Below are 17,122 nucleotides of genomic sequence, written 5' to 3' on the forward strand. Positions count from 1 at the left end.
CTGTTTTTGAGTGTATGTGCGTCTGTTTCACTGGAATGTGCGATCAAGAAGGGGGGTTGTTTGTCTTCCCTTTTGAAGTTCGATATCGCATCTCTGGATAGTCTCCAAGGTGTTATAACTCTCATCCCCGCCAGGACATTGCCGTCATGGCGGCGCCCAGGGTGGTGAGTTATGTTGTAAGAGGGTTGTAAAACGAAAGTCCTTGTTTTTTCTTTAACTCACGTTCTGGTCTTTGAGTGTAGAATGTGTCAAAAGGGGTCAGGGTTCATTAACATGGAACAGATGGTTGAATACCATCCGCTCATTGGTGTTACATTCCCCCTTTGTGGTCGGATGATGCCCTGTGGTCATTATCGGACAACACCCACCACCATGGTCGGATGGCAGGTGAATCCTGACAGTCGGGTAGCAGGTGTTTGTTAGGGCTGAGGACTCAACTCGATGAGGTCCTTATCCGTCTCTGGTGTGGTACCTTCCCTTCGGGGTTTCCATCGGAGACCTCCAATCCTAGTTGTCTTGAGTTTAGCTGCAGAGATTCGCATCTCGTTGAGTTTCCTGTATAGGACTAAGGCCACGCCAAGGGTCAGGGTGTGGCCGACGACCATGGAGATGCACAGTGCTGTGTCAGCTGCAGTCCAGGCTTGGACAACAGGTGAGGTGTTCAGGATGGGCAATCGAGACAAGGCTTGGAGGGCTGCGTCGACGGGAGCAATGTCAATGAGCTGAGGCCCGCCTTTTTCAATCCACAGTTCCAACTCCGGACCTAGGGTGAAGTTGTAGTTCTTGAAGAAGGATGGGATTTCTAGTTCTGATTGGTACTCTTCACTCGGAAGATGGTATAAGGCCAGATCGTCGAGGTGGAGGATGGCCCCTCGTGGGACTTGAATCCACATGCTCTGGTCGAGCAGATTGACACGGGTGGCTGTGTCATGCTGGTCGTAGGTCAGTGTAGCGGTACGTACTGGAGTGTTAACGAGCCATCTATCACCTACAATCTCAGCTTGCGTCTCGGTGACGTGGCTGCGAGGCTGGGCATCGGCAGGGCAACGCGTGTCGCTGATCATGGGTTGCAACCCGCAGATTCCATCAGTATTGTCTCTGAGAAATGGCTTGCTGGGGCAGAGGTAGTGAATGTCTTTAGTTAGGGTGCACATGTGCAGGTTTGGGGCTAAGTACAGCTGGGTGTTGCTGTCATGGTACGCCACCACCTCAGGGGTACGTATCTTGATATGAGTGTTATCCTTCCAGAACCCCACATTAACAATGTCTTTGAGTCTGTAGATTCGGCTTGACTCTATGATGGGTAAGTTCAGGAGGAAACTCATCTCCTTCTGCTCAGGATCCACGTAAAGGGGAATAGCACTACCTAGAGAGTAGGCAAGGTGGATTTGCATAGGATCAGTGGGTGTGGTGATGGCGGAAGCCAGCACATCTTGCACCAAGCTTAGGGGTATCAGGTATGGTGGAATTCTTCCCATGGCTAGACTGTCGATGGAAGAACTCACTTCCCGTAGCATGTCAGTCATTAATGCTGTGACCAGCTGCGTTTGGGCAAAGTCATTCTGGAACACAGTGAACAGCTGTTTCATGGAGTTCATGGTCTGGTTCAAAACATAGTCTATTTCTTTCAGGTGGTCGGCCACCGTTGTGCTCTTCATGAGAACATCGTCTACATAGATCAGGTTGCCTCTCATTCTAGCGTCTGGGCAGGCTTTGTTCAGAAAGATGTTAAATTCAGCTGGTGAGTTGGCGTAGCCGAACGGACACCTGTTGAAGGTGAACTGTCTGTTGCCAAATGTGAATGCCAACTTGTGTTGGTCTTCCGGGTGCACCGGAATGGTCCAGAATCCAGAGGCCACATCAAGTGTAGAGAAGATTGTGGCTCCTCTGATTCGGGGTAGTTCTTGTTCTAGCTGGGTCATGGGCCATCGTGACAGCGGCACCTGTTGATTCAGTTTCCTGTAGTCAATGGTGGGTCGCCATTTGCCGTTAGGTTTGAGGACGGGCCAGATGGGGGCTGAGTAGGTGCTGTTGCATGGACGGATGACCCCCTTTTCAAGCATAGATTCGATGATCTCCTGCACTGGTTCGTGTGAGGCGATGGGAATCTTGTACTGTCTGACAAAAGTGGGAGGAGCATCAGGGTGCGTAGGAATGCGCACCGTGTGGAGGTTGGTGAGACCACAGTCTAGAGAGTCTTTGGCAAAGGATTCTTTGAACTTATACAGAACTTGTCTGAGTCCTTGACGATCTGTATCGCTTTGAAGTGCATTAGCGTCTTGTAGAATTTGCTGCACTTGAGATTCAAAACCTGGGTAAGGCTCCTCCATCGGTGTGTCATCAGTCGGGTTGGCATTGAGAGGTGTAGTAGGTTCATGAGCCTCACCGACGTTCTTGTGGGAGACTGTGTATATTGTGAGGTGTTCATCCTCGGTCAGCTCCGTTCTGCACACTTGGTCTTTAGGCACCGACATAACAGATGTGATGGCAATGAGTTTGAAGGGTGCAGTGAACAATGTACTGTCTGTACTCCCTTCGGGTATCAGTGCGGGTGGAATGGGACCAATGACAGGTAGTACAAGTTCAAAATCATGAAAGTCATGGCTTACTAGCCATCCCAGCCGGTAGGCCTTGGGAATGTTGATGTTAGTTGCCGTGCAGTTGTTGAACAGGATGTAGACTACACGAGATGACACTTCAGTGAGGGGTGTGGCTTCCAGTGTGAGTCCGAGTTCCACACATTCAGGTGAGGGTTGGAAGAAACCCAGGGTGTGGTTTAAGGTTTGACCCCATCGCATGTTGAGCCGAATAGCGACCCCTTTGGTGTAAGCTGGTACCACCGTTTCCTGTTCGTTGACTAAAGTGCAGACTTCTGGGATGGTCTGCCCTGATATGAGGTTGTCATGGTTGATGGAAACGTGTGGCTGCAAAGTCAATGGGGCCCATACAACTTCATTAAAAGTGTCCACATGAGCCTTGAGGCGAATCAAGAGGTCTGCTCCAATGTAAACATCGTGTGGCAGGTCCGGAAGGACCAGGAAATAATGAGTCAGGCACCGATAATTCCATTTCACATGCAAAGCGCAGATTCCTCTAGCAGACACCATTGAGGATGGGTGTGAGTTCAAAGGGAAACGAGTGCGCTTGCTGGCATAAGGGAGGTCAGGTGTCTTCTCAGTGATTGCATTGTATAGTGACAGACTAATGGCTGAGTTGTCTGCCCATATGGCCAGAATACTGTCCGTTGTTGTTATATCATGCAGCTGCAGTTCGGTTTTGACCTTGGGGCAGTAGGTATCAGAGTCTTTAGTGGCCTTGAAGGTACAGAGGATCGAACTTGAGCCTTGGTTTGTTGTTGAGGCTGGATACCTATGGCTGGCTGCTGGGGTTCCCGTGACCTCTGTGACCCGACAGTCTGGCTCTGTGGGAATTCTCGTGACCTCTGTGACCTGACCGTCTGGCACCGGCGACCTGTGTGGTTGGAGGGGAAGAGGTTCTCGCACTTGAGCCCAGACTTTCAGCTGTTTGAAATCTAGTAAAGGCTCAAAGCGATCAAGCAGGTCTTTCCCGATGAGAAATGAATAATTGTTCATTGGTGAGACATAAATAGGATGTACTAGGCTCATAGGTCCGATCGTCAGGTGGATGGGAGCTACATTTCTGAGCTGGATGTCATTTTGGCTGTATGACTGCACATTCAACTTGCAAGTGTGAAAATTTAGAGTTCGATTCTGTCTCTGAGCTTCAAATTTGAGCTTATTAAATAGTTGAGCCGAAATCAACGTGAGGTCTGACCCTGTGTCCACAAGGGCTTCGAGTCTCATTTCCTTTCCTAAAGTGATGGTTAGGTAGAGTTTCCGAGCCACTCCCTTCTCGATCAGGTTCCCCAGGAGTTTTGGTGTTGGGGCTTGTGTGTTGATCGATAAGCAGTTAGGGTAAGTTTTGTGTGTTTCGTTGTGGGTACAGATAACCAAAACAGCACTTTCTGGCACCTCAGTGTGTGGGATGATGCTTTCTTGGTCAGGAGGTGCAGACGTCAGCTGGACTGAGTGGGTGTTGCTATTGTTTAATGAGGCACCAGCTAGTTCAATAGTTCGTGGTTGACAAACAGTGTTCTGTGTGCTTGGTTCAGTTGTGGAGACGTTGGGAGTGGTGCTGGTTTCAGGCATAAGGTTTAGTCATGCGGTGTCTGGTTTATCCTTCTTGTCCTCCTTGTGAGGTTTCTGTTGAAGGAACTCTCTCAGTATTCTCAGAAGTTCTGCAGCTTCGGATGTGGCTGCACTTTCCTTTTTAGATGTGGGCTCAGCCTTGAGTTTCCAAGTATCACGTCGAGAGTGTTCCCCCTCCCGCCTCCCTGGGCTTGGTGTTCTGGAGGCTGGAGGTTGGCTAGTTCTGGGTCGCCGGCCGGCTTCCCAGGTGCCCCCCCCCTTTTGGTTATGGGAGGGGCGAGGCCGGTCCCAGGATATTCCAGAGCGGTCGTTCTGGTGCTTCGGACGGGCACCACCACCGCGACCGCGCTGCCCTCTGATGGCTTGGAACGGTCTTGACTCTCGGTTGATGGGTGTATAACTGGGGTGCTGTTGGGCGCCCTCTAGGGTCAACTCTGAATGGGACTCAGAGACAGAGCAAATAGTTGGGTGTTTTACAGTCTTTTCTGACACAGTCTTTTGTTTGGTGTAGGCCTTATGTGCTAAATCACGTAACTGTTGCGTTGACATGCTACGCGGGCACGCTAACACTCCCAAATGGTGGCTGACAGTAGGATGGAGGTTTCGCAGAAACAAAGTTCGGAAGTTGACGTCTTCCTCCATGCCTGGTTCATTCCTTGCTCCGAAGTAGGCACGTCGCAGTCGGTTGTAGAAATTAGGTGGGGTTTCAAGTCGACCTTGCTTGAGGTCCATTGCGGTTACTAGCCCTTGGTCTGATTCTGGATCAGAGAATTCACGCACCAAAGCTTTTCGCAGTTGCTGGTAGTCCATTTTGACAGTCTCTGGTTGACGGTCTAAGAAACTGCGTACCTCACGACTGGACGTAATTCTGAGCAGGTACAATTTGTCCCAAGTGGTTACGTTGGTGACAGTTTGCAAGTGAAAGTCTATATCTTGTAAATAAGCGTGAATGTCGTGGCCTCCTGCAGGATCTGGGTTGAACGTAGGGATGTTTCTAGCCAGCTTGTCCAGTTCTTTTGGAGTTATGTGTCCGTGGCTGGTGACCCGGACTTTCTGGAAGGGTTTTCCTTCCCCCACTGCTGACAGGGGTTCGTGGAGGCTGGCTGGTGACATTTTGAAGAGCAGGCTTTCACCCCCTTTTCCAGCTCGAAGTTCTTGGCTGACACGCTGGGGTTCACTGGCCAGGGGAAACTCTGTGGAGTGTGTTTCCTCTTTCTGTTCACGTTGCAGGCTATAAGAATGTTTCAGTTCTCTGTGAACCATGTCAAGTTCATCTATTAGAGAGTCTTTACGCTGTGTAAGGTCGTGGATTTCAGCTCGGGCCATTTCCAGGTGATTTTCATAGGCCTTCACTTTAGCATCTCTTTCTTTCAGTTCGATTTCAGCCCTTTCAAGGAGAGTGTCACCTTGTCGGAGCTTTGCCTCGAGTCTCTCTCGGGTTTCTCTCTCCAAATGTTCTCTTTGGTCTGTGTCCAGACGAAGATTCTCCAGGGCATTTTGAAGTCTTTCCACTTCTTTCTGTAGTTCTGGATCTGTAGCGTTCTCTTTCTCGTGCTGGTCTTGGGTCTCGAGAAGTAGCTTATCTAGACGACTCTGGGTGTGGGCCTGATGCTGTAGGGCTTCCTCCACTCGAAGTCTCAGAGCCGCGGCTTCCTGCTCCAAGTCGTGGTTGCTCCTTTCGCTGATCCTTGCCTGGGCGATGAGGAGGTGAGCTAGGGTCCCTGTGATCCTGGCAAGTTCTTTGTGGGTGTAACTCTGCGTCGGATCGTTCGCCATCAGCTGGTCCATCTCAGTGTCCAGTTGTCCCTGGCTCAAGTGCTGCAGGTCACTGGTGTCCTTTGGCAGGAAGGAGGTCGTCATCGTCTCCAGCCATGTCGCTAGCTGATCCCAAGGGACTGCGGGACTGGATGCACGCGACATCTTGGCTCACTGCGGACAAGAGAAGCACAACACACACACAAAGAGGCCAATGCAAGTTCGTTCTCTGGTTAACGAGCTATCGTACGGCTATGCCGTCTCTAAGAATTTTGGCTAACTGATGCAGACAGTTAGACAGGGAGGCGGGTCCAATTAGGGTCGGCCCAAAATAGAGACTTGACAGGGGATAGCCTCGTGGGTCACCTGGTGACACCGGCTGCTCGGTTGTCGCTCTACTACTTAGCTCTCCTTGGGGTCTCTCGGTGAACTGCAAGAAACAGAATCACAACAGCATGCAAAAAGGTGAAGATAGGAAAGAGCACCGTGAAAACAAAACACCAAATAAATTGGTCTGCAATGAAATGGAATGAATAAGAACGCTAGAAGTGTTAGGTAGAGAAAAAAAAAAAATTAAACCTGCTGTTTTTCACAAGAGTTTCTGCTAGGGGCCTACAGCACGTGCGGCTAGGGGAGTAAGAGACCTAGGGAAAGGGTGTGGCTTACAGAGGAAAATGGACCAAACACTTAACATAAATATCAGGGGGAATATCTAATATTCTGCGCCTTATAATAAGTGGATAGGTTTTATCACTTTTGGTTCACCTGGTGGAATCCAGCGGCACGGTCAGCCTCCCTGGCGCTCCCAAACACTCAACCGCAGTGTCCCTGGCCCTCCGTTACTCTGACGTTGCGCCCTCTCAAACAGCTTGTGACTTTTAACACAACCGGCAACACCAAGATGTCAACCGCCAGACAGCACTACAAAATTGGGCTGTTCCCCAGAACCCTCTCTTTAGAAAAGAAAGTGGGCCCCGATTTAGCCCCCGGTTTAGGTACTGGTCCCAGAGATTGCGTCGTGTGTCAGCTGGACTGATTGATCACCGTTGGAGTGCCAAATTGCTGATGTCTTCCACTGCGTGGCGCAAACGAACAGAGATAAGAGGGACCGAGTTTCACTCACGGCCAGTGTTGGCAACGCCGGTTGGCCCCCTTGCTCACTGGAAACCTGAGATGACTGTCCTATCACCAAAGGAGTTCTACAATCAAATACACAAAGGATGAACAAAGGAAACTTAAAGTGAATTAAGGTTTGGTTTGTTTAATCATCAACTGAGTAAATATATATGTAGAAATGAGAGGTAAACAGCTTTACCTAATGATGATAAAACAAAAACAAAAGCTTATGATAATGATGGTAATTATCAAAATAATCTAAGCAAAAAGAGAGAGGAAAGATAAACAACAAAAAGGGCTATATAGAATAAAATAAAATAAAAAGTTGAATAAAACTAAAAAAAAAATAATAATAATAATAATAAAAATTAATAATAAAAAAAAAAAAAATTAAAGAGGAAAAAAAAAAAAATAATAATAATAATAATAATAATAATAAAAAAAAATAATAATAATAATAAAATAAATAACAAAAGACAGGAATGAGCACGGGAGAAGAAGAAGCTGGTTTTCACCACAAAGGGGCGTATTCACTCTCTGTGGCTTAACCTGGTGGGCAGAAAACTTAATTCAAATTCAAAATTCAAAACTGGTTTAAATCTAAATTTAAAATAAGCAGGTGAGAAGAATTAATTGAAAAATCGGAATAAATGCCCTATAATACCCAACGATACCAGTAATGTATCATTAATAATTATGAAATTAATCAGAAAGGGTAAAAGTAGATGAAGCAATTCAAAACAGAACCGAAAAGAAAGAGATCAGAGAGATGCAAGCTGTGAACTGACTTAACAGGTTACTGCCACTAGATGGCTTGCTCCCTTCTAAATGGGTTAATCAGTGGTTGGGCTGAGACACTTAATTTGCACTATTAAACAATTAAATTCTAATTCAAATCATGTTTGAACCAAATTCAAAGTAAATGTGAACAAAAACAGGCAAAAATTGTCTAATGCTGAAATAATATTCGCACGAGCAAAGCTGTTAATGCAAATAATTATTGATAATTTAGACAGCTAATTCAATAAATCACAGAGAGAAATAGAGGTTAGTAATTCGAGAGCCTTATCTGAAACGGCCAGAGATGGCACTCATGCAAGCTGGAATCAGAAGACAGGGCAACTTGAAACGTCTAAAATTCCCTCTGGTGTTTAGATAGCGGAATGACAGTCAGTTACACTATGATCTAATCTCTGTGCGCTCATCAGCGCTGATTCTCTGCATCAAAATCGCAACTCACAAACAGACAAAGGTTTTATGACCCTTGAGGTGCTAAATTAAACAGCGCGTGAGGCCGGAGCTTTTCTCTAACCAACACAAGACTGTTAATAACAGATTTTGTCCATCTGTTTTACCTCCCATAAACATTTAACAAAACAGCACTTATGATTTAAATGTTTTAGGTTTAAAATCGGGTAGCTAAGCCAATTTAGACCAGGAGTTTTTATCGTTTAAATTTTGAATATCACTGTGGCTCACCACGAAATTCAATAACGATACTTAATATGCAAGGCCTTTTTAACTGAATCAGAGGAACATCGCTCAGGTTCAGATTTACATATTACAATTAATAAAAGATTTCTTCATCTTTTAATTATTCATATGAAAATGTTGGTCTTCTCTTGACAGGAGACTTTTAACATTTACTGCAGTTTATTTTTATTAAAATAACAGTGACTATAGGTATTTTTAGAAACTGTTAGGCTGCTGTGCTGAACAGTTGCCTTTGTGCCAAATGAGTTCGCTCGAAGCGCGACTTAACTCACAATTCAAAAATGCGCATACATAATATTAACATCCAAAAATGCTCATGAAAATGAAAATGAATATTGCTCACAAAAACAAAGTTTGAACGCTGCCCAAATTTAACTCCACCATTTAATGTAGCAACAATCACTTTCTGGGGAATAATTAACTCAAATTAAGTGAATATTCATGAGTCTATGAATATAACGTGCTTATTGCTTACAAATATTAAATTACCCAAAGAGGGAATATTTAATCATTTAAAGGTAACCTTTACTAGAATTAATTTAAGTTACTCTAGACAATCTGTTCGTCCAGCGAACTGGAAGCTAGACTTCCTTATCAAAATTCAATAAAAATACCCTTCTTACAAACTCCAAGAAATATTAATCTTCTGATCAGGAAAAAACAATATTTTCTGTGTCTGTACTACTAAGATTACTGAAAATTAATTCATATAAAACAAAGCTCGTAGCGTAGATCACACGATTCAGGGACTTCGATCTCAATGAGCAATGAAACAATTCAATTCAAGCAAATTATAGGATTTAATAAAAACAGACTAAAGAGTACATAACTACAATTCACACGGAGTAAATATGAGTATATAGCAAAACGAAAATACAATTTAAACAAGGTAAATGAACAAGAATAATAATGAGATAAATGAGAGATAGAGATAAAGAGAGAGAGAGAGAGAGAGAGAGAGAGGGAGAGAAAGTGAAAGTGAAAAGCAATCTCAGCGTGGCAATTTCAAACAGTTAACTTTGCAAGAGACCCCAAGTCATTGAATGATTTCACAAACATGGAATAGCCTAGACAACCTTAAACAGCAATTTTAGTTGCGATATAAGAAAGTACTTGCTTTGATCTGGCTCTTGTGCGTAGCTGCGCTCAAATTGTCCGGTCTGTGCGGCCTCAGCGTGGTTCTTTCCAGAGCAGATGATACGCGAGCTCGATGGTTAACGCGAAGGTAAACTTTGCCAAAAGATGACTAGACTTAAGTTCGTTTGGCTCGTGAAGGCAATTGAACGAAGTCAAATATCAGCAGACAATAAAGAAAAACTAGAATGAAACGAAAAGTAAAGAAGAATAACGGAGAACTTCTTGAAGTCCGGTTGCAAAGCTGGGAATCCTCTTTTCTCTCTGGCGGAATGCCCAGAATACAGGTTTCCCTGAGCTTTTAAGTAAATCTAGGTTTACACCTATTTTTTTAGTATGAGCCAATGAAGTGTAAACAAACTAAGGCGGGAAAAATCTTCTTTGTTTGCTGATCTCCGCCCACTGGTCTAATTTATGGCGATGTCAAAGTTAAACACTTTTCTTAAGCAAGATCGTTCCTCTGACACAATGCATCTTTTTGTAATTTGCTATCAAGATTCGTTAAAGTCGTGTTTTTACGATTATCCAGACACTAAGAACTATGATTTTACCAGTCCCGTATCCAACGATACAGACTTACTATTAACTAAATGCATCTAAAGTTTGCATTAAACACACAGTAACATTCATATATTCCATTATGCCGCATACATACATTTGAGCACAAAAAGGGAGACATTAAAATACATTTAGAGGTAGTTTAAGTAAAATAAGGTCCATGGGCCAGCAAAAATGCTTGTGCCTGTTTTTGAGTGTATGTGCGTCTGTTTCACTGGAATGTGCGATCAAGAAGGGGGGTTGTTTGTCTTCCCTTTTGAAGTTCGATATCGCATCTCTGGATAGTCTCCAAGGTGTTATAACTCTCATCCCCGCCAGGACATTGCCGTCATGGCGGCGCCCAGGGTGGTGAGTTATGTTGTAAGAGGGTTGTAAAACGAAAGTCCTTGTTTTTTCTTTAACTCACGTTCTGGTCTTTGAGTGTAGAATGTGTCAAAAGGGGTCAGGGTTCATTAACATGGAACAGATGGTTGAATACCATCCGCTCATTGGTGTTACATACAACCACTCTATCCTAACCTGCCTGGATTCAACACCTGACGCCACATCAGTGATTTGAAATGATTTGATTCATTAGACAGAAAAGTAGTAAAATACAAAGTTAAAAACCTGTTTCCATTGTGGTCCTTGGTGTTAAACAGAAATAGAAATGTGTGAAATGGCACACAAGGAACATTAAGAAATAGAGTCCTCCTCAAAGCCTGTCAGAAACTCACCTTGGATTCTCCCTAGAATCACTGACCTCGCCGGGCTGAGAGCAGAGCCAGGAGACAGGCTGTACTGCTGGGTTATTGTGTTGTCAATCTGGAAGGGGACAGATATAATGGCAGATAACTAGGAAAAGATTGATTCCAGTAACAGATTTGGATGGGTCACAGGAAATAAAACATCTCACAACACTAAGACATGCTTTTAGAAATATAATTCATATGCTACATGACATTTAAAACCATAGCTTAAAATCATGCATAAAAATCATCTGTTCTCATTCTTGTAGAAAGTATTGTATAGGAAGCCATGTAAACCCCTTTAGAAATCAGATATTGTGCATTGTGTTAACATCTGTTGCTATGGAGACAAAGACTCACCTGGACAAACAGCTCCTGTCCCTTTCGATTGATTTTGACCCAGTGAAACCGTCCGTCTGCTAGACTGGATGACACTGGGCTGAACTTTTCTGTTCGTTTTTCTTTGTTCAACAAGTATCGTATTTGCAGGCTGCCTGGGAAATCAGAGTAAAAGCTATTGACTTAGAGTCAAAAGATATTTGTTTGATACAATGAATACAGAGTTGTATCATGACAGGGAGGAATAATATTTTAAATTTGGAGGGATAAGTAATGGGTTACAAAACAAACTCCAGCAGAGTGTTTAAAACCCCAGTGTGTGTGTATATATATGTAGTCCTAGATTGCCCAAATCAATCTCATTAATATACATAATATATTTTTTTTTCTTCTCACTTATTACAATGAAACTGTTTTAAAACAATGATAAGATTGCTTCTTGAGCAGCAAATCAGTGAGTGATTTCTGAAGGATAATGTGACTATGAAGACTGGACTAATGATGCTGAAAATTCACAAGAATGCCATCATAGGAACAAATTACATTTGAAAATATATTAAAATAATATATATAAAAAATATCCTTTACATGTCAAGATCGATGTGTTTTGCTATCTGCTGTGCAAGGCATTTTAGCCAGTCATGTGTTCCCTTGATAAGATGGTGACAAGTTCTTTTCCAATAATTGGAAAAAAACTGAGGCGTGAAAGCACTGTTAATGGAGATGAGAAACAATGGTTTCAAGAGCCTTCAATTTAGATGCCATGAGCTCTTTAGGTAAAGGGTGTGGGTGTAACAGAGAGAAGAAAAAAAAAATTGCATACTATGCGCTTTAATAGATATGTGTGGAATTCAAGAATATTGAGGTGCCAGGTTGAAAGAGTGTATGCCAACAAGAAAGGTACAGGGTGTGATAAAAAAAAAAAAAAAAAAAAATTCCTCCACTCTTTTTAGGATTAAAGGAAAAACTAATGTATTTGCAATCTGTAAAAACGTAATCTGCATATCTAAAATTTTATTTCTGGACCTCAAAGCAAGACAGATATTGTATACATATTACCGTTCAGAAGTTTGGGGTCAGTACTTTTATTTATTTATTTGTAAAGAAATGAATACTTTAATAAGCAGGGATGGGATGCACTACAAGATCAAGAGGGACAGATATGTATATATATTAGGGCAGGTTATTTAACGTGTTAATTAGATTAATTAATTATGGAGAAAAAATAATGCATTAAAATTATTAACAGATTTAACGTACTTGCCCTGCCCCAGACCTATGTAAATCATCTGCCATTTCATACAGTCGATTGATGACTAATATGAGGCAGGCCAACAACTTACTGCGTGATGGAGCCTAGAGAATATCCCTAAAATTTGACTTGATTTGTCTCATATTTACATCACATGAGTTGAAAGCTAAGTGCAGTGTTGTCTGTTTTGATCAATTTTGCCAACCAAAATATGAAGACAAATCATAACTGTTCATCCCCGAGCAACCCATAGTGGCATTTATATATTTGTTCATTTATTGTACTTATCCTGATGTCCCTCCAAACCTTCTTATATTGTGGATGCTTTTTTCTATTCAGTGAAATAAGGTAAAGACTGAGCTGAAAAAAAAAAAAAAAAAAAAAATTTTTATATATATATATATATATATATATATATATATATAAATACATTTTTGTTTATTGTCCTTTTTGAAGCTTGATATGGGTTTGTAACAGGGTGAGCAAATTGTGACTATTTCACAAAGAAACAGAGTAACATATGACTTGGTACCGTTTGATGTTAGCACAACAGCCATATAGTGCTGGTCCAGAGTGTAAGCTGTCAGGATCAAGGCTGGCACATGACGCGTCAAGAATCCAAACGACACTTTCTCTTGAGATTTGGTAGCTTCTGCATCATGGAAACCTGCCGGTGATCTTCTGGCCTCCTCGTTCAGTATTCCGGAAAATGGCTCCTGGAGAGTGTAAAGGACTGAAGATCCACTTTCAAAGGAAGCTGCTAGAGCTGTGATGGACACGGAGAGACAATGCAGTCCCTGGTGAATTTCACTGAGAACATTATCATCATCTCTATGCAAATTCAGATTGCGTGCAAAGGCAATGAACTCTACATCTCATCTGTCATTATTAGAGCTATGAAAAACAACAACATTAGCATTGTTTCCTCCCCAACCACAGCTGAGACCGTTGCAGAGAGGTGTCCTACTGATTCTTTATGTCTCTTCTCATTTTCTGCTCATCTGTTCTAGTTAGAAGTAAACAGCCGTAGCTTGAACGGACCCTTTGCAACACCGTCGAAACAAAGCCATTGCATCACTAATCTGACTGACAGGCTGCGGGATGGGTATGAGGCAGACGAATGGCTGCTGTAATTAAATTCCATTTGTCAGTTAAAGCTTTTTCTGCCAAGGCCTGTCAGCCAAGCCTCAAGGAATTCAAGGTGAATACGCCATCAAGGGCATGTTGTCATCCACCGGCGGCCGAGCCTCCTGAACTAATAGAAAACGAAAAGTTGTCTAAAACAGATGAAATTGAGAAATTTCCATAGAATATATAGAGGGTTGACTTTTCATTGTGAGACTCATACCATATACAACAGCTCACGGCAAGTCATGACTTAAACGGATTTAAATCAACTCCTATAGAGTGCTGATTTAATATCTCTCTGTAGGCTTTGATCTAATTGTGTGACTTTACAGTGTAAATCCAATAAAAATACTTCCGCCATCAGGAATGCCAACATTATGGTATTTGAGAATTACAAGCATCTGAGGCGTGCTTAAGTCCAGAGTGCCTGTTTCTTTCAGCTTCTTTTGATAATTGCAACCAAACCTATGAAAGCAAGCTCGCCCTGAGGCCATCGTAACCTCACCTGTTCTGCAGTGTGGCCCGTCGAAGGCTGTCTGTGTGCAGTCGCAGGTGTAACCGCTCCTCTCTTCCACACATCTCCCTCCATTATGGCAGACGCTGTCGCTGGTGCAGTGACCCGGGCAGCCTGAATTCACCCCCGGGGTGGTCTTTGCACGTTCATACAGGTCAAGGGTCACCCCGTTAATGATGAGGGCACGTAAGCAGCCCAGAAAGCCTCTCTGCCTAGAAGCTGTACCTCCTAATGGGGAGAGTACAGTAATTACTTGTCATAGGCAAATTATAAAGCCAAGGCCTTTTAAGTCTATAATGGTGTAATTCTTAGAAAAATTATTCCATTTTTGTGCTGTGTGTGTCCCAATTACTGACACAATTAACTGGATTTTACTATTATTATTTGATAGTTTTACTCTATTTAGTGTGTAGACAAAATGTTTTCACTGACTGCAAAATGCTTTGAAACCACAAAACCTACAGAAGATGCCACATTTTTTTTAAACGTGCAGTTTTTGCAGTAATTTGAAACTGAATTAAGTCTTTTAAGGACCTACAAGGAAGTAATATATATTTGCATATATTCTTCTATATACATTTTGCAGTTCACACACATTTATTTTTAGTTGCAAAAATGCAATAGAAACTTGTACACTGTCAAGACTTAGGTGTAATGATATTTTTGAACTGATCTTCAACCCTGTAATGTTTAGCAACAGCATGGTTCCTCACTAACAAATATGATCATGGATTCTTTCTATTAAAACGATCTCAATTTTCTCTGTTCCCTGGGGTATTCTTAGCTCCAGTTAAAGTACACTCAATGTCTTTTAATAATTATTGGTGACATTTGCTTGATTACATGTCTGCGTACCCACAAAGAGTTGACTGCTGAGCTGAAGCCGGTAGGGTCTCTCAGATGGTGCTTCTTTTAGCTTCAGCGGCAGAGAGTCAACCTGTAGAGAAGCTTCTTTCACATTTCGTTCAGCACGAATATAATGCCACTGACGATCATTCAATGCTACAGGCGACTGAATGGTAATAATTACTGGTCCATCCCCTAGGTCAAAAGTCAAGTTCACTGTATAGGGAGCTGAGAAAGAAAAGAAGAAGAGGAAGATGAGCAAGAAGAAGAAACATTAAGTTTATCTCACAAAGTGTGGTTTAAATCACATGACAATGAATTTCACTAAAAGTTCACTGAATGAAAGACTCTTTAAGCACTTGCTGAAATCCCGATTTTCGGGTCAGATGCATGCAATGCCAGGATATTTAAGGATATATTATCTTTAAAATGAACTATTATGTAAATGTTTCTGTGTTGTTTTCCAATTAAAATTATATATATATATATATATATATATATATATATATATATATATATATATATATATATTTATATTTATATATATATTTATAGTAATTTTTATATTTAAAACTCTTCTATTTCATATGCAACTTAGCTTTAAGTAAGTTTCTATATATAATTGTGACCCTGGACCAGAAAGCCAGTCTTAAATTGAAATTTTTCAAAATTGAGATTTAAACATCAGCTGAAAACTGTATAAATAAGATTTCCATTTATGTATGGTTTATTAGGATCGGACAATATTTCCCCGAGAGACAACTATTTGAAAATCTGGAATCTGAAGTTGCAAAAAAAAAAAAAAAAAAAAATCTAAATACTGAGAAAATCGCCTTTGAAGTTGTCCAAATTAATTCTTATCAATGCATATTACTAATCAAAAATTACATTTTGATGAATTTATGGTATGAAATTTACAAAATATCTTAATGGAACATGATCTTTACTTAATATAATTTAGATCATTTTGACACATACAATGTTTTTTTGGCCATTGCTAAAAATGTAACCCAGTGATTTAATACTGGTTTTGTGGTCCAGGGTCACAATTTAGATATTTCTAGAAAAAATAAATTAATAAAATAATGAAAACAAGTGTTTTTATTTCTTTTTCTTTTTTTTTTTTCTTTTTTTTTGTAAAATAATATTTAAACAATGACTCACAACTAAGCTCCAGCCTTATGAAGTCTCTGACACCCAGATTCTCCAAGAAGACTCCTGAGAGGGAACTTGTTTTGAAAAAGAGTGAAATATCGATGCTCAGTTCAGCTTGCAGGGTGGGGAAATGCAGATAGGAGGATTCCTGGTAAAAAGATGCAGAGTTCCAGAAAAATCCTGCAGCAGAGGGACAGGCAATAAAGCACACAGTGTGTTGAAAAACAAATTTTGCACTGAATTCGATAAAAAAGGGTCCATCTCTTCTGCATTTTGAAATATGAAAATATATTCAGCAGAGAGCCATATTATCCCCCTTTCCCCTTTTAAATTTGGTAAACAAAACACCCACGGTTGCCATAGCAGCGCAGCGGTCCAATTTGGAGCTCAGCCTGTGAGTTTGTCCGGTTTGTGTCTCCAATGGCGATCTCACTAAGGGGTAAATGGTCTTTGTAAGACAGCACACCAGTATCATTCGCCCTGCAGGAGGAGAAAGAGAATGAGAGAATGTGCAAGAGAAGAGGTAATGAGCAAAAGGCTGAGAGAAAGTCTTTTTAATCTCTCTCTGAGGTAGAAGATTGCCCTCCAAGGAGTGTGTATGCTTCACTTGTTGCTTAAAAAACACTAATACTTGCACCCTTTGGCGAGTATTAAGCTTTATCTGCAGCGTCTCGGTCACTTTAACAAAAATCTAATGAAGGGTTTTAAAGTGTGATTCCAATACAGCAATGTTATTGACTAAAACTCTTCAATCTGCCTAAGATTTCTTTCGTTCTATTAGAAAATAACAATCGTATTACCTTACTAAGTAGGTAATACTGCTCAGTGAGTGGCAAGTGTCTGGGAAACGGGGCTACTTTTAAAAGGATGCTGCAGTTTGACCCACGGGTTAAATGTTTGACACATTAAATGTATTATATTTGACTGAAATGCT

At 41.8% G+C, this 17,122-nt stretch overlaps 1 protein-coding gene across 4 annotated transcripts in view; it reads right to left on the reverse strand.

The window, feature by feature from the left end:
- LOC128022186 (contactin-associated protein-like 5) overlaps positions 1 to 17,122 on the reverse strand; it is a 65,142-nt gene that overhangs the window by 4,348 nt on the left and 43,672 nt on the right. For 3 of the 4 annotated variants that reach the window (XM_052609496.1, XM_052609497.1, XM_052609495.1), the window contains 7 exons: positions 16,541 to 16,668; positions 16,198 to 16,368; positions 15,043 to 15,261; positions 14,179 to 14,415; positions 13,078 to 13,311; positions 11,315 to 11,448; positions 10,943 to 11,030 (listed from right to left, as the gene is read on the reverse strand). In XM_052609496.1, coding sequence (XP_052465456.1) covers positions 10,943 to 11,030; positions 11,315 to 11,448; positions 13,078 to 13,311; positions 14,179 to 14,415; positions 15,043 to 15,261; positions 16,198 to 16,368; positions 16,541 to 16,668 — 1,211 coding nt within the window. Of the gene's footprint in view, positions 1 to 10,942; positions 11,031 to 11,314; positions 11,449 to 13,077; positions 13,312 to 14,178; positions 14,416 to 15,042; positions 15,262 to 16,197; positions 16,369 to 16,540; positions 16,669 to 17,122 lie in introns of those variants that run through there. The other variant, XR_008185879.1, reaches the window with a different exon arrangement.

The sequence above is a fragment of the Carassius gibelio genome, chromosome A11 (assembly GCF_023724105.1).
Source record: "Carassius gibelio isolate Cgi1373 ecotype wild population from Czech Republic chromosome A11, carGib1.2-hapl.c, whole genome shotgun sequence".
NCBI lineage: Eukaryota > Metazoa > Chordata > Actinopteri > Cypriniformes > Cyprinidae > Carassius > Carassius gibelio.